The sequence below is a fragment of the Cantharellus anzutake genome (genome assembly GCF_015039405.1).
Source record: "Cantharellus anzutake strain C23 chromosome Unknown EI90scaffold_126, whole genome shotgun sequence".
NCBI lineage: Eukaryota > Fungi > Basidiomycota > Agaricomycetes > Cantharellales > Hydnaceae > Cantharellus > Cantharellus anzutake.
Genome location: NW_024067076.1, coordinates 92,149 through 114,125, shown reverse-complemented (window position 1 = coordinate 114,125; position 21,977 = coordinate 92,149). Strand labels below are relative to the sequence as shown.

Below are 21,977 nucleotides of genomic sequence, written 5' to 3'. Positions count from 1 at the left end.
TCCCTGGCCACTTAGACTGAAGTGGGAATGTTGAGTTGTTATTAAAAGGGGAACTATGCTACTTACCTGAAGTGGGAATGTTGAGAAGAAGGTTACTTCTTCAGTTCCCACCCCAGGTGTGTTTATATACATGTGGCTTGGGTCACATGAGGTCAGCCATGTCACCCCACATACAGCTGCAGTCACCCGGGTGTCCCCATGGGGGATCCTGAGGGCGTATGCTGCATGCGCACACACTAGGTTGCGCCCTAGAGCCGTCCGGGGTCATCCAGGGCTAGGCATGTCATGTGTGCGTTGCGGGCAGGTCAATAATACATGGATATAAAGGAAAGGTCATCCATGTGAAATAGAAATAGAAATAGAAGTGGAGGAGGGATAGAGGGGGAAGGGATATGAGGGAAGGGTGCAGGGTGAGAGAAGGGGTACCAGGTGAGGTGGGCCTGGGTGGAGGCGGGTCGGGCAGGTGTGCCCTGACAGAGATCTACTGAGTTCTCTTGGGCACATACTGATGTCAGGTCTCACTCCAGGTGAATGGTGATGTTCCTTATTGGCAAAGAAAGACGCCTGTGGTGGCATTCGGAGCGTTGTTGTATGCGAGAGGTAGGAGTTCGGACCAATTATCCTGCTGGTAGTTACTATAGATGTGCAGGTACTGCTCAAGCGTCTGGTTCATCCATTTGGTCTGTCCATCTCCTTCTGGGTGATAACCAGAGGTGAAGTGGAGGCAGATGTCAAGGGCTTTACCAAGTGAACGGAAAAAATGAGAAATGAACTCCAGACCCCTGTCGGAGGTGATGTGGGAAGGAACTCCGTGTTTGGAAAACACGTGGAGAAGGAATAACTTGGCCAGTTCTGGAGAGGTGATGGTGTCATGGGTAGGGATGAAGATGCACTGTTTGGACAGGCAATCCACGACAACCAAGATGGAGGTGAATCCAGAAGAGGAGGGAAGTTGTTCAATGAAATCCATGGAGATGGAGTTCCAAGGATGTTTGGGGATAGGGAGTTGTTTGAGCAAGCTGTAAGGCTTGTGATGAGGAACTTTTGAATGGGCACAAGAAGTACAAGAGGACACGTAGTTCTTGACAAAGTTATGGATACCTGGCCAGGTATAATCATGACGGACTGGCTCCAGGGTCCAATTTTGACTGAAGTGTCTGGAGAGCTGGTGGTCGTGTTTGTCTTGCAATACTGTCAGGGACTTGTCCGGGGTTGAGGGAGCCCAGGTGTAGCGTCCGGGGCTGGGAGCCTGGTGGGGGGCAGATGTCAGGGCAATAGCCCCGAACCCCGAGTCATATGTAAATTAGATACATATAGTCACGTGGGTAAGCGGGAACCTCCAGGTAACTGCTTACACCACCACCATAAAATACACATACTTGTATCACTTACGGCTTTGTGTGCTGAGCTACCCAAAGACCTCACACTTTTTTAAGTGCATGAGGTGTGTTTTACAACACAACCCACAACTACATAATCTTAACATCTGACTCGGAAGCGCCTATGGCGCCTAAACACGCCCGCAAGGGCAAAGTCGCATCTGCAGCGACACTAAAAAGAAACGAGCGGTTCATTAAGAAACTGCAATCTCCCATCATGGGAGATTCAAACCAAAAACCGTTGTCAGACAATGACAAGGATCAACATGATCCGGCATTAGCAACCACCTCAGGGCTGGTCCCTGAAGGTTTTAGAAACTTACGTGGAGTAAGTGCGGGGCCAAATACCCCCAGAACTCCACGACATACCGATCTAACCCAAGCTGGGGAAGATCCCTCACCTCCTCACGAGGTGATTGACTTGCACGAAAAACGCGTATGCGCCAAACAATCAGCCCAAAAAGCTGATCGGATAGAGTCACAGGAAACTCCAGGGCCCAACTATCCCCTGGAGTCCCACCTCATGTCCCCAAGTCAAGCCCCAAAGGCAGACAAAGGGAAACAAAGGGAAGAGCCCCTGCATCAGCTATCCGAAAAACTACTGGACTTGTTCCAGGTTCCGTCTGAATGGAGGACGGAAAGTGAAGACCAACTTCTTCTCAGGCTGAAAGCCCAAGAAGGCGCGAAGATACGCCCTGAGAGCAGGATCTCCCAGAGTGCGGAAGCTCCAAAAGAACTTCTGCTGTTTACACTCCCACACACCATGCCAGACAAGGCAAGGTCGCCAACCTCAGAGGAAGTCTCCGAGATAATGAAGAGGAGGCAAACTGAAATGAGGGAGTTCGCTGAGGAAGCCTTACGTAAAAGTAAGGAAAAACCAGCGAACAGACCCCTCTATGAAAGGGAAGCACCCTCCGCAATGGCCTCACCTAAACAAAGCGAGCGTGGAGTGTTCACTCCAAGAACCCATTCTGGAACCCCCAGAAGCAGAAATGTCAACTGGGGAGAGTCTCTGCTTGCCCAACCAAACTTCCTCCTGGAAAACCAGGAATCGCACATAATAAACGTGATAAACTCGATCCAAAAAAAGATCAAGGAAATGAACCATAATAGTATGGCTCATCTAGAGATAACTCTAGAAAGAATGGCCAATGCAATCAATGCATTGACTGAAAAAATCAGCGAACAGACAAACTTGCTGAAGGAAATAAATTTCTCACAAAAGAGTGAGGAAACAAATAAACACCCCTGGACCACGGTCCAGGACATAAATAGAACTCGTGAAAAATTCACGAAAAGAACCACCAGTGAAAGCACACTGGAATATCATCAGTGACTCGACAGAGACGCTAAGGAGATCCTTCTCCCAAGGATAGGAGAAGACAATGCCGAAAGAAGGCATTGTTCAGAGATTAGGAGGAGAATTGGCATGTACCAAAGGTTCAGCCAAACATCCACTTATGATGGACCTCTCGAACAGAGAGGTAACTCAATCACACCCTCTCAAAACAATGAGAGAATACAAATACAACTTCAGGCGAATTTGCCTGAAACCAAAGAAACGCTGCAAGGAAGATTTCCCCCAGCAAAAACCCCCCCAAAGGAGATATCTCCATTGGATAGCGACCCGCAAAGGCAGGGGAGCAAGAAGAGTACCTGGAGAAATGGTACGAAAAGGCCATAAGAATGGCCAAAGTGAGAATACTCACTCCTTACCCAGAAGGAGTGAAGCCTGAAGCCCTAAAAAATGGGCCGGCATTCCCTGACAAGAAATGGTCAGGGGAGAACGACATGGAATCGTTCTGGCAGTGGTTCACAGAACTACTGGGATTCCTTGCCTTGCGAGGATGCAAAGGTCCCCAATTCGACAAAGTCCACCTGGACTGCTTGATTTGTGGATTGGGGGGGCCCGCGTTCAACCTCGGAATAAGACTCCAAGACGAAACTCTCCTCAGAGGAGATGAGGGCATGTTCCTCGAAGTTCTCAACATATTGATGAGAACTTTCATTAAAGCCTCTGCCGTGCTGAACGCGACAAAGAAGTACCGCAACGTGAAATACGAAGCGGAAAAAGGCCTAAAACAGTTCTACCTAGAACTGTCCAAAGCAGCGTCCCAGATGGTGACACCGCCAGACCAGGCGTCCTTCAATGCCAGGTTCCTAAACTACATTCCCTTGAATGGAAGTGGGAAATGATTGCTCATGATAGAATCAGAGCAGACTTCTCCTCAAACGAGGAGATGTTAAAAACAATACCTCATGTAGACGAGATAATCGACGGGCTAAAAATGTCTTCAGCCTACAAATCAGGTTACTATACCCGAACAACCACCATGGCAACCACGAGCCACGGCAGAGCCCTCCCATCAGGAAAGAAGGCTGAAGAGCTGAAACCCAGATGGAAAGAGGACACATCCTCGAAGAACTCGAGGAAAACTGACCAAAAGTCAGTTCCAATTTGCGGCAAATGCGGCAAAATAGGGCAAACGAAAGATTGCCCAAGACACAATGTAACAAGCGATGAAAAACCAAGGCGCATAGCTGCCATGGAGATCGCGACCTCAACGGATGAAGAGTCGAAAGGCTCATCAGATGAGGAACCAGAGAACAACTCTGGTAACTCCGAAGCATCAAGCTTCGAAGTAGAGGACCCATACGAAGGACCTCAATACTCACCCGACTCAGAGGGTGAGGAAGTCAACGTTGGGACCATAAGGATGGGCCCAATGTCACTCGTCGATCACGACGACATAAATTACAAAATCAAACTGGCTGTAGCACGCCAGTTAGAAAACACGGCAGACGAAAAAGTTGCTGAAGCCTTGGTAGAAGCACCAAGAAAAGATGCCTTGGGGAAATACACCAAAGTACCCAAGGAAAACAAGGACAAAGGGAAGAAGGACCAAAAGTCCATCGAAACCCAGTCCCCCTTGTTTGATGCAAAATTCCACATCTCAAAAGATGCGGGAAAATACCCCGCAAACAGACCGCTCTCAACAAAGAGAACGCTAATGGCTCACATAAAAATAGCAGGCATAAAAGCCTATGTGCTATTCAATAGTGGAGCTGAAACGGACGCTTTATCGCCGGACTTTGTCCGCGTGGTCCACATCCCAATTCTCCAATTGGAGAACCCAGTCGTCCTTCAAATGAGGACGAAAGGAACAAGATCACAGATCCTGTTCGGAACCAACGTGGACGTTGAGATCAACAGCCACGTAGAAAAACACTACTTCGATGTAATCAACATCGACAGATACGACGCCATCTTCGGCGCCCCCTGGTTAAACAAAAACCAGGTAAGCTTAGACTTCCGGTCCCACAAAGTGAGAACGGTGAACAAGGGCAACATAGACACCCTTGGAATAAGTGAAGACCGTGTGACGAGATCACATGGATGGAAAACTCGAGCAAGAGCCCAAGAACAACCAAAAAAGAAGCCCCCCTGACAGGGAGGCGGGATTGAAACACACCTCAGGGTAATCAAAAGAAAATACCCTGAAGGCCAGAAGGACTAGAACTTCCAGACGTACCACACCTGGAAGGTCTCTCCATGAACAACCCCGAGTTCAAAATACTCAGGGAGTGGTGGAGAGAAAAATTTGAAACCATAATGGTGCCATCGCCATTAGAAATGCCTCCCTTGAGGGAGGTGAACCATCGAATCCCGTTGAAGGATCCAAACAAGAAATTTCGGGAAAACACCCCGAGATGTCCCACAGCACTGCAGGAAGCACTAGCGACCAAAATAGATCGCTATGTAAAAGCAGGATGGTGGTATCCCGCGAACAGCGAGTGAGCATGCCCGCTACTGTGCATCTGCAAAGCAGATGGATCTTTGCGCACAGTAATAGATGCAAGGAACCGTAACTCAAACACGATCCTCGACGTCACACCAATGCCAGACATGCAACTGATCCAAGAATCAGTCGCCAGAGCAACATACCGATCCAAGATCGATATGTCAGATGCGTACAAACAAATACGCGTGGATCCAGATGATGTCCATAGGACGACATTCTCTATGCCCCACAGAACATACAACTCAAACACGATGCAGCAAGGAGACTGCAACGCTCCCTGCACCTTCCAGCACGCACTGACCTGGGAACTACGAGGAGAAGTAGGCAGATGCCTACACATCTGGTTCGACGATATATTCACCAGCACAAGCTCGGTGGAAAACCACAATAAAGCACTATTGTGGTTGTTCACTTGCCTAAAAGGGGCGAAATTCTACATAAGCTGGAAAAAATTCCAGCCATTTGCCCCAATCCTAGACGTTCTAGGAAGCCGTGTGGACGAACAGGGCATCCATGCTCAAGCGGATAAAATGGAAAAAATCCACAACTGGCGAGAGCCAGTAGACCACACAGGAGTCCTAAGATTCCTGGGAATGGTAGAATATCTATCGATATTCATGCCAAACGTCAGCGGTTACACAGGACCGCTGCAAACAATCTGCTCAAACAAGCAGACATTCAGGTGGACACCACTCCACCAGAAATGCTTCAACAAAATCAAACATCTAGCATGCAGGGCTCCGATCCTGAAGCCCATCCAGTGGAACCCACCAGAAAGCCTCTCAGAAGAAGAGAGGACCAAACTCCACGTCTGGGTCATAACAGACGCATGCCCAGTGGGCATGGGTGCATTAATTGGACAAGGCAAAAGGTGGCAGACTTGCCGCCCGGCCGCATTCATGTCCAAAAAGTTCACCAACACACAACGTAGGTACTTCGCCTATGAGCTCGAGGCACTGGGTGTCCTCGAAGCACTCATGAGATGGCAAGACGACCTCATGGGAGGCCGTGAATTCACAGTAATCACGGACCACAAAGCTTTGGAATATTTCAAAGCGAAAAACCACAACTGAGGGAGACACCTGAGATGGCAAGCCTTTTTTGCAAGCTTCAATTGCGAAATAAAATACGTGGAAGGCCACAAAAACAAAGTGGCAGATGCACTCTCACGATACTACGACTCGTCAACGGATGAGGATCTGCATTTCGACAACTATGTGTCGGCAGACATCCACCTGGACAAAAATGCAGAAGACATCATCCCCGACAGAATCGAGGAATATGAAGAACTGCTACTAAGCAGTACCCTGAGTAAAAACTCAGAGAGAAAGAGACTCGCAGCGATATGTGAGAGAAATACCCTAGAGGAAGCTCTAGGGGGGAGCGATAACCGAGAGGAAACTCTAGGGGGGAGCACCCAAAATCTGGAAGAAATCATAATTCCAGAAGAGAACCTTCGAAAACAATTCAAAGAAAAAGACCTCATTGAGGCAATAAAATCTGGATACTTGAAAAGCCAGATCCACCGGGAAATCCTAGGGAACCCGGGGAATTTCAAAAACTTCTCCGTAAAAGATGGGCTGATAACCCGACTTGGAGAAGGAGGAACGACCCAAATAGTAGTCCCGAAAGGGAACTACGAAAGAAAGTCCATTTGGGGAATAATCCTCAAGAACATCCAGGAAACACTTGGACACCTAGGATCCAAGAAAACAGTGGAAACCCTCCGTCGACACTTCTGGTGGAAGTCGATGAGAAAGGATACCCACAAGTTCTGTAGGTCTTGCGGAACTTGTCAAACGACAAAGAAAAGCACCAGGAGAAATCCCGGAATGCTTCACCCACTCCGGACCCCGGAGACACCATGGTCGTCAATAGCCATGGACTTCACAGGTCCATTCCCAACAAGCTTGGGATATGATTACCTCTGGGTAATCATTTGTAGGTTGACGTCCAACATCCACCTAATTCCAATAAAGACAACAACAAATGCACTAGAACTAGCATTTGTATTTCTTTGTGAAGTTGTAAGACTCCACGGTCTACCACACTCGATCATATCAGATCGAGACTCAAAATTCATGTCAAAATTTTGGCACGAACTACACCAAATACTCGGTGTGCAGTTGAAATTCACAACTGCATTCCACCCACAAGGCGACGGCCAAGCGGAAAGAATGATACAAAAAGTAGTACAAATACTACGCGCGATGGTTAGACCAGACCAATGCGACTGGGCAGCGAAACTGTCGATGGCGGAATTCATGATCAACGCGAGCTCGAACACATCGACAGGATTTGCCCTGTTCAAATTAATCTACGGCCATATGCCAAAGATGTGGCTAACAGCACCACTCTCGGACTACCCAGGAGTAAATGACTTCGCTCAAAAAGTGAAGGAAAACCTCATGGCAGCACACGACACAATAATACATAATCACACTGCTCAAACAATCCAGGCGAATAAGAAAAGACACCCGGACCCACCTTTGAGAAAAGGCGAGTTTGCATACTTATCCACGGATAAGCTGAACCTACCCAAAGGCAGGGCAGGAAAACTAAAGCCCTTATACATAGGGCCTTACGAAATTCTGGAAACATTTCCAGAGACGTCAAACTACGTCCTCAAGTTGCCACCACAACTTGAACAATGTGGAATCCACCCAAGATTCCATGTATCCCGGCTCGTACCTCATGAGCCGAATGACCAGGAAATCTTCCCAAATAGGGAAGTAAACATATTCTACGATTTTGGGGAAGACCCCGATCACGAAGCAGTAGTTTGCGAAATCCTAAACCACGCGTGGGTTCACAATGAACTCTGGTTTAAGGTCAAATGGGAACTAGGGGACACCACATGGGAACCCCTAGGAAATTGCAATGACCTCATCCACCTGGACGAGTACCTCACCTTACAAAATGTAAGGGAACCAGAAGAACTCCCTATCAAAGAAGACAGGGAACTCTCGGCATCACTATGCCCCCAAAAACAGAGGCAGAGGAAGTAAAGCCGAGGGACGATGGCCCACAGCCAAGAGCGTGGGAAAGTTCTGGGCGAGTAACTCACCCGGACAGCCACACCATGTACTAGAGATCACATGGGCTAGGCAAGTAACTCACCTAGACCATGTGAACCACAGGCTCACGTGCAAAAGAACACACAACTGCGGCGAATCCCACGCATGCAAGAACGAAAACCCCTCCCACCACCACGAGTAACATAATGACGAAATGTCGTTCTCTGGGGGAGGCAACCCTCAGTTCGATCCAAACAAACCACCGGATATCAAAATACAACAACCCAGGGAGCAAGGCTCCCCGGAACAACAACAACACCAGGCACAAATAAGTGCCATGGATTACACAACGCACGCAGCACAAATGAGTGCTGCGAACCAACAACCATCCGTGTTGCTAACAGGCACCGCATACCCCCAGCCTCCCCAAAGAGGCTTCCAACCATACACAGTGCAAACTGCACCGATGGCGCAACAAGCGCCATTCCAGGGGCAGCATTTGCTGCTGCAGCCCCAGGCAATACTCCCCAGGGAACTTCCCTGGCCAGATCAACCCCTGGATTAGCCAATTCGGCCCAGGTCCAACAACACCCCAGCCAAATGCAGGCTGGGAATCAGCCATCGCGTCAGTGGTAGCTGCTCAGACAGGTCAGCTCTGTGAGGAGCTGAAAGAGATGAAGTCCCTTGTAGGAGGGAGACGAGGGAGCGACAGCGGCTCCTCGTCCAGACCATCCAAATGGGCATGGTCTGATAACTGGAGGGCATCAGAAGACGCCTGTGACCATTGCACCCACTGGAGGCGTGAATACAACAGAGCACGAAGAGATGCTGAGGGCATCTTTGACTCTCGGAAAGACACAGAGAGAGAAGTCGATCTCCAAAAAAGGGAGATCGAATTACTGAAACGCGAGCTCAGAGAGGCACGTGCACTGGCAGACCTCGCTGCCAAACCCATCATGATGGGGGCCTCCCAGGTCAGGGGGAGGGGATACGGTTCCGGGCCTCATGAAGCACAACCCCACATGGGGACTAGCGCATCAAGGGGTGGGGCACTGACTATCCCGCCACCCCGTGGGCAGGCAACCCTGTCTGGGTTGCATAAGGGCCCGCCCTCAGAGGGGCAAACCCATGTCGAGGGGAAGAGGGAGAGCGGTAGGCAACCGATGGCAGACCCTAAAACGGGGACCACTGCCAGAGGCGGCGGGCCGCTGAGTACCTCAGCACCCTATGGGCAAGCTACCCTGCAGGGAAGTGTCCACATGCTATACGAGACCACCGAACTCAACGGGTTCAGCAAAGTCGAAGCTCCAGTCGACATAACAATCGACCCCAACTTCCCCATGAGGAGAATAGCGGGGTCAGAAGCGGCGCATGACGCCGCATACGCTTGGTGGACAAGCGTGAGTGGGAAAGAATTCGTACACTGGTACGAACAGGCTGAAGCCGCCTTCAAAAGCGGCAAGGTACACAGAATCCTTTGCAAAAAAGCGAAGGAAACCGAGAAATACTTCTTGGGACTCCCGAGTATCGCAAGACTCGCAGAGGAATATAATTCCCCAGAGAATAAGGGGAAAATCTCCTGGGAAAGTCTAGGCAAAGCTGCCTACTTAAAATCCCAGTTCAAACCACTCATGACTCCTGAGGAACATGCTGCAAGAACTGCGGAACGGGAAGCGAAAGCTTCCAAATACCGGGAAAGAGATGCAAGTCTCCGTGCTGGACAACCAGCCCAACGACCACCCTTCCCCACAGGAAGAACAGTGGACCTACCGTACTCTACACCTGAGCCAAGCAGCTCAGGAACACAACAACCCGCTCCCACCCAGGGAGCGCCCACTTCATCGAGCCCACAGCCCGACAATGTAGCCCAGGCTATGTCATCGCATCCGACGCAGCAATCGGATGTCCAGATGAACAACCCAGAGGAAAACCCTCCTCCAGGGCAATGACTCCACCCTTGAGAGAGGGGAAAGTGACACGGTAATACACCATCGAGGCACCCATGAAAACACCTTCCCCCAACTCGAGGCCCACTCGAGGCCCCGCACACAATACTGTATGCGAGGAACCGCAAGTAACAATTGCAGAAATCTCCACTCCGTCAAAAGACCCACATCCACCGCTGCTCATGTGTAAACACCACTTACACACAAACCCTCACAGAACAAGTGAGGAACACCAAAGACATACAACCTTTGGGTCGAAATTCATTTTCGACAAACTCCACCATTTTTTTTTTCTCTCCCTGCGATACCAATGTATCGCCGTTCACTTCAAAGTAACGGCCCACACTCATTCATTCCTTAAACCCCCTCTCTTTTCTTCACCAACATGTACAAAATTGCCCACTTTAAAGTGGTGACAACAAAACACTCATTGATAATTCCAAACTCAATGTAAATCAATTATTAAAACTCTGTTTTATTCACTATCAACCTTGTATGCATCGCAAATGCAACGCAAGGGGGGAGAATGTCAGGGCAATAGCCCCGAACCCCGAGCCACATGTAAATTAGATACATATAGTCACGTGGGCAAGCAGGAACCTCCGGGTAACTGCTTACACACCACCGTAAAATACACAAACTTGTATCACTTACGGCCTTGTGTGCTGAGCTACCCAAAGACCTCACAACAGTGCTCCGCTTGAGTTGCTGAGGCCAAGGTCCTTCCATGCTAAGTCTCCGATTCCACTCCGGAGTTGTCTGAATCCGCACCTCATCTCTAACAATGCACTTACACACAGTTGCCTGCAGAAAGACTTTCAAAACAACTTCACGTGAGAAGTCCGAGGTCACGATGACTTGAATGATTATGTAACAATAGTGTGGCACTCTGTATCACCTGTTTGGGTGTGGGTGTTTATTCAGAAGCATGCACTCAATGGGTGAGATTGGTTCGGACTTGACAGTACTGGGAGACAGCAGCACAGAGGTAATTGAGTTGTGGACGAATTACATGGGATGTGGATGACTCAGCACGGGGTTATCAGCTTAGGGCCGAGTTGTGGAAAATGTTTTGAAGAGGGAGTTTTGTGCTTTTGGCACTTGTGCAGCCTCGGAGCGAAAGTCGCTCTTTTGGTTGACTTGCCAAAAGATGGCGAGTGTTGTGACTGACTTGTGACTGAGTCTTTTGACGGACTTATGGCTGACTTGTGGTACTGTGAATACCCCTATTGATCAGGGCCCTCACTAGCTCAGTTGTGGCCCAATCCCATCATGTAACATTCTTGAATACATCGAGCACTCAAACAGTATACAACAAGGAAGTTAGCCCACTTAAGAGTCACATACAACAACTCCACTACATATGATGAATGTTCTCAATCACTTAAACAATGTAAACCAGACACAAGAGAAACCTGGCATTCACCAATCCCATGATTCCTTCCAGGTGGGTTTGAACAAAGCCTTTTGGCGCCGTGCCAATGCAGCATTGCCTTCTCTCGGAATTTCGGCTGCCAATGTTGTGGCTTGTAACAAGGAAGCATACCTGGCATTGTACTCCGGGGGTATCACGGAATATGTTTTAGCAGTGCAGCCTTTCGCCAGGATGAAGTAATGATCATCTTCCCGTGATTGGTTGTGTGGCTTCCGCTGGCCCGATTGCACACTGACGTTCTGCTCGTTGCTCGGCATGTCAGACCCTAACTCAAGAAAGAGCGATATGATGGGTGTTCCAGGAGGAGGATTCGAGATCTTGGGGTCAATGTGGCCATTTTTTATTGACTCGCGGTTCTTGATTTGAACTTGAAGTACGGAAGTCCTGTCACAGCAGATGGCATCCTTTACAGGATCCCCAAAGAAGACCGGAATGATGAGATCCACAGCCCGCTGTGTACCTGCACAGTTCACAGCTGCCCCACGCAGCATCAATTTGCACACATACTGTATGTCAATATGATGATCGTTTTCACGGTCAATCTGAACAAAATGCGAGAAGTTGATGTAGGCATCCTTGTATGCGGCCTTAAGTGTACGTGCACCGCTTCGCCCGGCCACCGGTAGAGCATTGAGTATGATGTTGTGAAACCTGTCAGCAAACAGGCACTTCAGGAAGTCGAGCACCCTGATAGCTGAATGGAAGTCGGGTGTATGTCCATATGATGGGTTACGGTGCATGATTATGGTATCATGTGCAATAGTCATGAGCAGACGACCAATAACTTCCCCACGTTCTCCACGAGCAAGCAGATTACCCCCCAGCGCATTTGACAGTATTTCCGGTCCCTCAAATGCAATCGGTGGGAGGTTGTTGTTAAGGCCATCATGACGCTTTTGATTGAGCAATCGTGACGCAGCTTCGGCAAGAACGGGCTCAGACGGATATCCAGAGTACATACAATCACGATGCTTCGGCACCGCATAGACTACCCGCATGTACGACTCAACTAAGGTTGAAACCATCGAACGTGCAACTTCACGTGTAAGGTCATAAGATAGTTGGATCCTGATGTCAAGAGCCGCAATCATGGCATGACCATCCTTGTCGCTGTGCTCACAGTGGGTGCCTGTAGCGAGAGCAACTGTGGCCCTCTTTGGGTCGAGTTTTCTCATTGCAAAGTCAAAGATGTTTTCGGATTTAGTCCTCCTGTTATCATACAGGGAGAACCACCTAGATAGAGTAATGTTTGAGATGAGCCTGAACCATGAAAGCAGGATGCCCATACTAACAGCGGTCTACCGAAGCGAGCCAACATTTCTGTGGAGCACATCTCTTTTAGTGTGATCGAAGAATCCTTTGCATCAAGCCTGTCGCACAACCCCTTCGATCCTTTCGATGCCCCTGTGAATATATCAAATGGGAGTTCTGTGTATGGTGGGAACAATATTGTCTGGGCGCCAAACACCCGGGCTGAAGGATGAGAGGCCATTGTAGGGGCCAATGACTTCAATTTCGAATTCGTCGACAGGAACAAGGCAAAGACAGGGATAGTTTTCAGATATGTCAATGCAGTACCTAGTGAGTGGTAGGCGCTACGATCGCGGCCATTGTTCCGCCTTGGTGGATGATCCGTGAGGGTGTGGGCCTCATCGATATAAATGAAAAATGCGCAACCAGATGGAGGACATTTAGGGTCGGGATGGAGCACCTTAACGAGGCGCCCATAAGAAGTAACGAGACGCTCTTCCACAACCTGTGTCCAGGTGGCGGATGCAGCACCTGGAGCCACGGGTTCCCCGAGGCCGGGCAATGGGAATTCCTGATCATAGAGTAAATTCAACACCATAATGCTGTACTTGGAACAAATACCTTTGCCTCTTTGATCACATCCTTATAGAAGTTCCTTCGATTCTCCCCCGTGTCCTGCATCGAGCGGCCTTTAGTAAGGTAATTGTGCCATTTGCTAGCGATTTCGGAGTGCGTGGACAATCCCCACGGACGCGCAATACGCTCTGCGACATCAAACATGGCTATCAAAAACGCAAGGTACCGGCGCACTAGGTCATCACTTGTGTCGACCCCTTTGGGAAGGAGATAATCTCGGACCTCTTCATCAGAAGGTGGGTAAGCTTTGTTGGATTAATCAATGTAGATGTCTCAAAGCAAAAGATGGCAATTACTTACTCCCCAAATGCCCAGACAACGTCTCTCTAAGGTTCAAGGAAAATGCGAACCTCTCCTTGGCAGCCTTGTCCACCAATCGAGACTTGCCACACCCGGAGGATTGCACAACTGACATTGAAAAGTTGTACACATCCTTCACTAAGACGTACTCATCCATGGTCTTCAACAAGGCATTGTGGTCCTCGCCAACAAAAGGTTGCACAAAGGACTGAACCGATGCTAGAGGCAAAGTCACCAGCAGTTGCGACACTGTGCAAAGGGATACGAACCGAGCTCTAGTGTTGTTTGCGAGTTGTCAAGTGAAAGTTAGCTAAGAACCATTTAAGCGTTGATGACGCACCCCAATTCTCAACCGGTGCCGCAGCTTCATGGTTGGCACAGTCGTCACTCCGAGATCCGGCTGGAGGAGACTGGCGTGGGCCATCTGCGCGAAATGCTAAGTATTTGACAACACGAGGATCACAAGGCAGCATACAAGTGCTCTCAATTCGGGCCAAGGAGCGGATTTGGTAGTCCTCTGCAAGTAGTTTCAACTCATCGACGTCCGGCTCATCGTAGTCGGGATAATACTCTCTGATAAGACAGCCGAGATCCAACAAGACACGAGCCTTCGTTGTATCTGCGTTAGGATGTTGTTGGTGGAAACGCTTGAATACATCGTCTTCATCACTGGGAGGGAGGCGACCATTCAGACGGAGTCCGCCAAGCCCCTCAATCAGTTGATTGCTACCCATTCAGATGTGGATGGCTGCCAGCAAGGCAAGACAAAACAGATCGGCCAAGTAGGTCATGTGGCTTCCCTAGTTGGTTCCACATTCCACTTATGTAATCAAATCCCGTGCTTAATTCCACTATTTCCAATAGTGGGGGTCGGCGGGTTGCCATGATACAGTCACGTGCAAAGATTCATAGTCCCGAAGCAAGGGTAAAATGTTAGGGGATGTAACACCCTCTACTGTAACTTTTGGGTTTAGTGATATATAGAAAAAATCATTGTGTGATGTTAAGGAAGAGCGCATTCCAGCCAGTTTTTTTTCTTTCTTGCTGGATATGGAGATATGGCTGTAAAAATCCACGTTTTGGCATATTCTGGGCCAAAAATCGAAAAACTGCCTGGAATGCACTCATGACAGCATCATTTAAAGATGATTTTCATACTGCCAGAAGAGGGTTTTTGTGTTGAAATTTTGAGTTTTGTCCTCATCATTGGCACGTTCTTGTTTCAATTCATCGGAAGTTCCCGCATTATAATTTCGCTTTGACAGGGCATAAAGGGATTAATGATATGTTACATATGCTACAGAATAATGTCAAATCCCTGGGGCTTTAACAAGACTTCCAATAATGGAAAGCAGAGTGCAAGGATGCTAATGAAAGCAAGGCATGGAGCGCAGTTCAGAGAACATGTCGGAGGAAACTTTCAATGACATCCAAATGGTGTGACGGAACAACACTGAAGCATTTGCAGATGCCAAGCTATCAAATGAGGTGCAGGCTGCGATAATGCAAAAGGCAAGGGAGAGTGGCACACTCCCTTCCAAGGCCCGAAGGGCGGTTATTGTGGCAAAACAACAGGAAAAAATCACACTGAACCAGAGGAAGGAGGCTGAAAGGGTGGAGAAAGCCAGGCGCAAGGAAGATATTCTAGGTGCAGTGGTTCTATGGGATGATCTGGAGTGGGAAAAATGGGGCGTGTTGTGGGAAAGAAGGTAACTGGCAAGATATTGGATGAGCAACTAGATGCTCGTAGGCGGCTCGATAAACGAATCCCCCTGAAGATCCGAACCACCAGGAAAGCAGAGAAAGAGGTGGCCCTAGTTGCAGCCATCAAACGTGCAATCGATACGCTGATCGGTCCTGAAGAGGATGGTCCAGTCGCAGATAACAACACTGATAGAGGATATGAGATCAGGAATGCCAACTGCCAGAACCTAAGAGGTATTGAAAATTAGAGACTATCTACATGTTTTCTGATGGTCAAAAGTGTTGTTGAGATGATGGGTGGGGGGAAAGATTTTTTGCCACTTTCTGCGTGCAGATTAGATCACGTGGTACTACAAAGTTAATGTGATGTTGCCGGTCCCCATAGGCACGTGCGACCTGGAGCAGTCTGTCTCATTCTGCACTGCCGCAGTGCTGATGGATCGTGATGGGTGACCAACTGCCCAGGTCCTAACTTGCCTCTAGCATGGCTGAGGTTAAGTTGCTGAGGAAGGGGGAGGTTTGCTCCTTTCCCCCACCTGCTCGCTTGCCTTCACGCTTGTGCTCGGAGTTACTGGTATGTTTCCCCAGCGCAGCAGGGCTTGTAACTCACGCTCGCTTGCCAGTACCCCCTCTGGTTATTGCATAGTTATTGCTTTTCCACTTCCTTCTTACTGTTCTCTGTAAGCATATCTTCTCTCTTGTTCTCTTTATCGTGATTGCTTGCTCTCAGCTCTTGTTCCAACCTCACTTGCACTGCTCTCTCTTCTGCCTACCCTCCACCTTCCCCAACTCCACCTTTGTGACTGGTACTGTTATCTCGTTGTCATCTTATTGTACCGGCTCGCCCTTGGCCGTTGTATTTCTTTTCTTGCAAGCAACGTGGGCTGTGTCCATACTGTGGGAAATATTTCTCCATAAATGACCACAATTACTCTGGTAATTGACCATTTACCATCATTTCGATGGTTTTTGGAGTCTAGTATTTTACCAAATCGAAATTGCAAGTCAAGGAACCGACTTTTCATGGCAAGTATTTTACAACATGTACCACGGTAACTTGTGCAGGTGCATAAAATCATCATATTTTCACCTCATTGTCACTACAAACTGAGTCCCAAGATGTATTCTATCAGCATGCGCTTATCAGGGCATACAAAGAAGATAAGACCACCAGGAAGTCTGATTGGGGAGTCGGAGCACGGGGCGTTAATACGTCACCCTCGGTACCGTGGGCAGTACATGCCTCAATCCCACCCTTGAAGGCCATTTTCACAACACCTCACAAAGATAAGCCAGTATTGGATGCAACCTTATGTGGCATTTCATTGCCATCTTTACTCGTCAGAAATGATCTCAAGTCAAAGTCGAACTGAACGGAAATTCCCGGACCTACCGAACTTCCTCTTCTCTCTCACCATACACTCACCATATGCATTGGATCCATGCCTGGCTGCTATGACACGTGTAGTTAGGCCTTGGTTTGTTTTTCACGTCTATATACATGCTTCAACACCTGTCCAGTTTAGCATTGCAAGTGGAAAGTTGTGCGATAGGCACCTCCCATATCACACCCCCAAGCGATACCCTCTTATCTGCCTGCTCTCCAGCCACTGTGTCACCTCAACCCACCATCCATGAAGAGAGAGCCCGAGCATCCGCTCAGCAGGGTGTTGTCTGGCCCCGGAGTATGCCCACTATTTTTAGTTTCTTCTGCGCTCATCCCTAATCTGGTAGATGCAATGTCGTTTTCACTGTTGTTACCATGTTCATAGCCCCAAATAACCATGAACCATTATGTATTTTACCATCCACAATCATCGTAAATTACCAGACCTGTGAGGTAAAATACCAAATACAACCATCATAAAGTGACTGTCATTTACCATCATTAAGATGGTAGAAAACTACGAAAAAATAGGTCTTTTATCCTCGTTAGCATGGTAATGGGAACTCAGTGAAGGGCCATAGTCTTAATGGTAAAATACTATTCTAATCATTGTCAAAGTGAAGGTATTTTATTGTTGTTTAATGTCTCCATTTCATGAGACTAATCATGGGATAGCAACTTACCATCAGCTGATCTCAGGTTCCCGCTTCTGCTCGCCACTAGCTGGGAAACCTGGCTGCACCCTGTGGGGACTGTTTTGGCATTCACATGCCTCCCAGCACTCCCATGGATTATGCCACTTTAAGAATAGGTCAAGAAGGGAGAATTCCTCCCCATTCTCTTAACAAGGGCACGGCTGCCTCACAACAGCTGGGCCAATTGGCCTGAAACTTTTCAAACCACTGTATCCTGATTTTAGATATTTTCAATGCCATTTTTATGTTTCCAATATAGATATGGCATGAACAATTTCATAATGTGTTTCATAAGGTGCTAGACATGTTTGAGTGGCTCCACACTGTTCACACCAATACATGCTGGCTAAATCCCTCCAGACAGAATCCAACCTTCCTCCAGATCCCTTCAAACACCTCTTCCATCCAGCCTTACCCTTGGGATTCAAATCCAAATCCAAATCCAACATGATCCATCTGGGATGTCCAAGGGGCCTTCATCTCGAAAAACAAAAAACAAAAAATGAAAAAAAAAAAAAAAAACAAAAAAAAAACAAAACAAAAAAAAACAAAAACAAAAACAAAAACAAAAAACTGAAAACAAAAAAAAAAAAAAAAAAAAAAAAAAAAAACAAAAAAAAAAAATTAAAAAAAATTAAAAAAAAAAATAAAATAAAATAAACAAAAAAAGAAACAAAAACAAAAACACAAAAAAAAGGAGAAGAAGAGAAGATCACGAAGAACACAGGGCAAAGGAACATGGAATAAAGTTAACACTGAAACACTCTGTTAGCCCTCACTCCATCAGGGGAGACACACATTACCTTCATCATGGTTGGAGCCATCTTGCCAATCATCTCCGTGGCATAGGGGCTGAGGACTTTATGAAGCTAGCTAGTATGTAAGCAGAAGCAGCTCCACAGTGATCATACAGACTTACCTTTACAGTTCTTAATTCCTCCTTACATGGTCAAGCCTGCTTCATGAATCCAGTTTCTGAGTACCAAGCTGAGAGAGGAAAGGATCATAGTGAAATCATGCCTTACTGTGTTGTGATACTTACAATTTTCCTCCTTGTCGCAGCTTCATTCATAAGCCTAGAAGGTTTCATGAAAGACAGACCAGAAAAAGGCTAGTCAGTTGTGAAACTCCTCAAACTGCTCTCCAGCTATCCCCATCATGGCACCTTTCTGACCCGGATACCTTGTAGCCGCTCACAGAGGGACAGACAGCCGGCGTGCCTGCCATCATGATGGGCAAATCAGGCAGTCATATACAATGACATCCATTATTGAGATGCAGGCTGGGTGGCCACCCTACCACTTCATCCCTCATAGTTCTAAAGTAAAGAAGCTATACGCGCGGTCTCAGTCTCGAACAAGAGAACTAAGTTTATTGTTCCTTTACCTATACGCGCAGTCTGTAAATACAGTCAGAACTCGCATACAAGGAATAAAGTAAAAGAAAAAGGATATCACCTCAGTCTCGAACAAGAGAACTGAGGGGGTGTGAAAAATTTCCGCGCACAGTGTGTTTTATACACCTAGCGCTAATATCGCTTATAGCGACTGCCTGCTATAACCGGCAATGAAGAGTGCATCAAGACAAAAAGGTATATACGATATCCTCAATTGATATCGCGTCAATAAAGAAAATATCAGTACGCATGCACATTGATATTCCAATAAGTTCGTGGGTCATACTTGGGCAAAGGAAAGAGGGTTTTTGATGCCCTTCGGCTTTAAGAACCCATGGCCGGAAATTGCCGATTCTGAGTTAATGGACAATGCGCTGGCATTTGAGCCATTTGATCAATGAGGAGTGAAGTTCTTGGTGAGGGGCTGCTTCATGCGAGCCCCTGGTGTCGATTTTGGCAATTTTTGGTCGATTGGGTGATTTTTGGTGCGCTTGCTGTATTCTTCCGCTTTCACACCTTTATCGCCATTCTGACATTCTGCAACAGCCTTAGATTCTCTTTCTACTCCCCCTTGGGCTTCTCCTATCATCCATGCACCCCCAACTTGCTTGCCATTGCTAGTTTCAATAAACTCGGCATCACGCGCTTTCATCATCCAGGGCTTGAATCAAGGATGCGCAAGGCTCCCTCGGCGTATACTCCCACGAGGGCAAGGACCGGCAGGGCAACAAGGCGCTTACGAACAGCTGCGTTGCCTCCGGGGGCGTGACTACGAGTACAGTGTTGACCACGCCAACTTCTCAAAGTCTCTTTCATCGCATTTCTATGAAATCTAGGAGCTCCCTACGGTGGCCGGTAGTCGCATCTCCAACATCGGAAAAATCGGAAGAATGGGAGGAGGTGGGGCCAATATTCGCGCCGCGCCAGTCCAAGTCTGGACCTGGTTATGCTGGCCATGCCAATGTTTACAAAACAGATGCAAGTCTACTAATTTTCTTTTTTGGTTCGCATAATGTTGAGCGTTTTCTTCATAACAGGATCCCAACGTGTCACCATTCAAAGACCACATGATTCGGGAGCGGGTCTCGACGAAGGGTGAGCTTCGAGAGCTGGAACCCTCCTCCCAAGTTGCTGGCTGCATACATCCCTTCGAAAAGATCGGGAAAGTGAACGAGACCGGCGCGAAGCGTTACCTCTCCGGTCAGGCATTGTGGGATAAGAGATATGCCAAGGATGTCCAGCGCGTTGCGAAGAATCGGCAGAAACACCTCAAGCTTGCGAAAGAAGAAACGCAAAAATCTCTTGAGAAGTTGAAAGCTCGCTTCGACTACATGAAGATGCTGGTAACGGAGGCTCGGTTGCGGAGTGTAGTCCTAGTTCCTCTGACAGCGTGGACAAGTGGGATATAAATTCGCCGTTGTGCATTTGGGGTTGGGCACAGGAGGGAGAGAATCTGCCGCCGTCTAGTATTGTCGCTCAGCGGGACACTGTGAGTGGGTTTTTAACTTTCATTTTAGTTGAGATCCTGAGCCTTTTTCTCCGCGTCCTTTGCGGATGTAAGGAGGAAGCCAGGCGCGGGGCCCAATGCTAACGGCGACAATGCTGACGGCGGCAGTAGCTCCCGAAGTGCAGCAAAGGATCGGAAGAGCTTATTCAGATTATTCCAGGGTCCCATCTCCCGAGGAGACCCTGTGAGAATATCTCGATGTACAGGATGATTGTGTTATATATAGGATGGTCGAAATGATGAAACTTATTAGATTCATTGTTGATTGTAAAGCGGAACAACAGAAGACAGAAGAGACTCAAGGTTCATCGATGCCCCAAAGAAATGATGTGTGTGGAAAAAAAAAAAGAAGGGAATTTATCCGGAAATTTCGAACAGTCGAATCGAATCGAGGGAGCAAGCAACCTTGCGCTTCCATTTTTTGTAAGTTCAGTCATTAAATGCGTATCTCTATCGAAACTGGCGTTGGACGCGGCAGGAGATGGAGGAACGGTAGCGAGGGTGTTTTTCATGGGTCCAAAAAACTCAATGAGGTCATTGGCGAATTCTGCTGGCGAGAGTTGCGCCGCGAAGTGGCCACCCTATCAAATGGTGAGAGAGAAATGGATTGTCCCGTTGATGTCAGTACAGTTGAAGGGGGGGGGAAGGGAAAAGAACGAAAGGAGAATTTCTTCGTACCGTTTCGTGATAACGAACGAAACTGAGTTTTCCTGTGGTTGCGACCCAACATGCTGGAACGGGAATTACTTCTATAAAAACGAGGGAACAAAAAGAAGAAAAGAAAAAGAAAGAAAGAAAGCGCGGAAAAAAGTTACATAGTTGTATGGTCGATCAATTTTCAGGTTCATTTGTTAGCGGCTGCATTAATGATATGTAGTAGTCGTAACCTACGTACCATGTGGGAAATAACTGTAACCGAAGGGTTTATGGATGTAAAGCGACGGATCGTCGGTCGGGAGCGTTGGCGTCGATGCGCCACCGGGAAATAACTATATTGAATCATTTTCTTTTTTTAGCTTCGTCGATAGATAGCAGGTTGGAAAAGGTAAAAAGAAAAGAAAAGGCTCGTACCTCCCGGTAAGCGTGAATGCTTCTTGCGTAGGTCTGAGTGAACCAGTACAGTGTAAGGGTCGTTAGAATCATGTCAAGTGCATGTTTTGTTCTAAAGTTTCTTGCCTGTCCTGTATGGTGGCGGGGAGGGGGAGGGAAGCATAAGGGTACTACATTTGCTATGGCATGACGTGAAAATGAGTTGGGCAAACTTCGACTTACCACGCCAAGCTCGCTCCTGGAGAGCAGCTCATCACGGCTCCCATCGTACTCAGGTTGGTCGATTGTATTGTGGCATAAGTGGTCCCGCTTGACAAGACTTGTTTGCCCGTTGTAATCCTTTTTGCTCCGCCTCCGTGAGGGGTGGTTGAAGTTAAGGTGTAATGATGATGATAAAGATAAGTCTATCTTAATACCCCGCGGCCTCGTGATGACGTGGCAGTGCGGCTGTCCCATCTGTACACCGTGGCG

At 47.9% G+C, this 21,977-nt stretch overlaps 3 protein-coding genes across 3 annotated transcripts; 1 reads left to right on the top strand and 2 right to left on the bottom strand.

Annotated features, from left to right (window-relative positions):
- Nucleotides 1-11,567: 11,567 nt before the first annotated feature.
- Nucleotides 11,568-14,501, bottom strand: EI90DRAFT_3021733 (uncharacterized protein; the record flags this gene model as incomplete). The annotated part of the gene is made up of 6 exons (XM_039057697.1): nt 11,568-12,813; nt 12,873-13,402; nt 13,453-13,712; nt 13,768-13,986; nt 14,108-14,203; nt 14,243-14,501. The coding sequence occupies 6 exons, from the start codon at nt 14,499-14,501 to the stop codon at nt 11,568-11,570; spliced, it is 2,610 nt and encodes an 869-aa protein (XP_038909014.1).
- A 4,774-nt stretch (nt 14,502-19,275) lies between these two features.
- On the top strand, nt 19,276-20,698 carry EI90DRAFT_3159010 (uncharacterized protein). Its single transcript, XM_039066211.1, has 4 exons — nt 19,276-19,434; nt 19,496-19,927; nt 19,987-20,438; nt 20,511-20,698. Exons 2-3 carry the CDS (start codon nt 19,775-19,777, stop codon nt 20,356-20,358), a joined length of 525 nt encoding a protein of 174 aa, XP_038909013.1. The 5' UTR covers nt 19,276-19,434; nt 19,496-19,774; the 3' UTR covers nt 20,359-20,438; nt 20,511-20,698.
- Nucleotides 20,487-21,802, bottom strand: EI90DRAFT_297356 (uncharacterized protein). The gene is made up of 5 exons (XM_039055785.1): nt 21,729-21,802; nt 21,528-21,637; nt 21,352-21,445; nt 21,135-21,205; nt 20,487-21,037 (listed from the first exon to the last, which is right to left on the bottom strand). The coding sequence occupies exons 2-5, from the start codon at nt 21,597-21,599 to the stop codon at nt 20,762-20,764; spliced, it is 513 nt and encodes a 170-aa protein (XP_038909012.1). The 5' UTR covers nt 21,600-21,637; nt 21,729-21,802; the 3' UTR covers nt 20,487-20,761.
- Nucleotides 21,803-21,977: the final 175 nt, after the last annotated feature.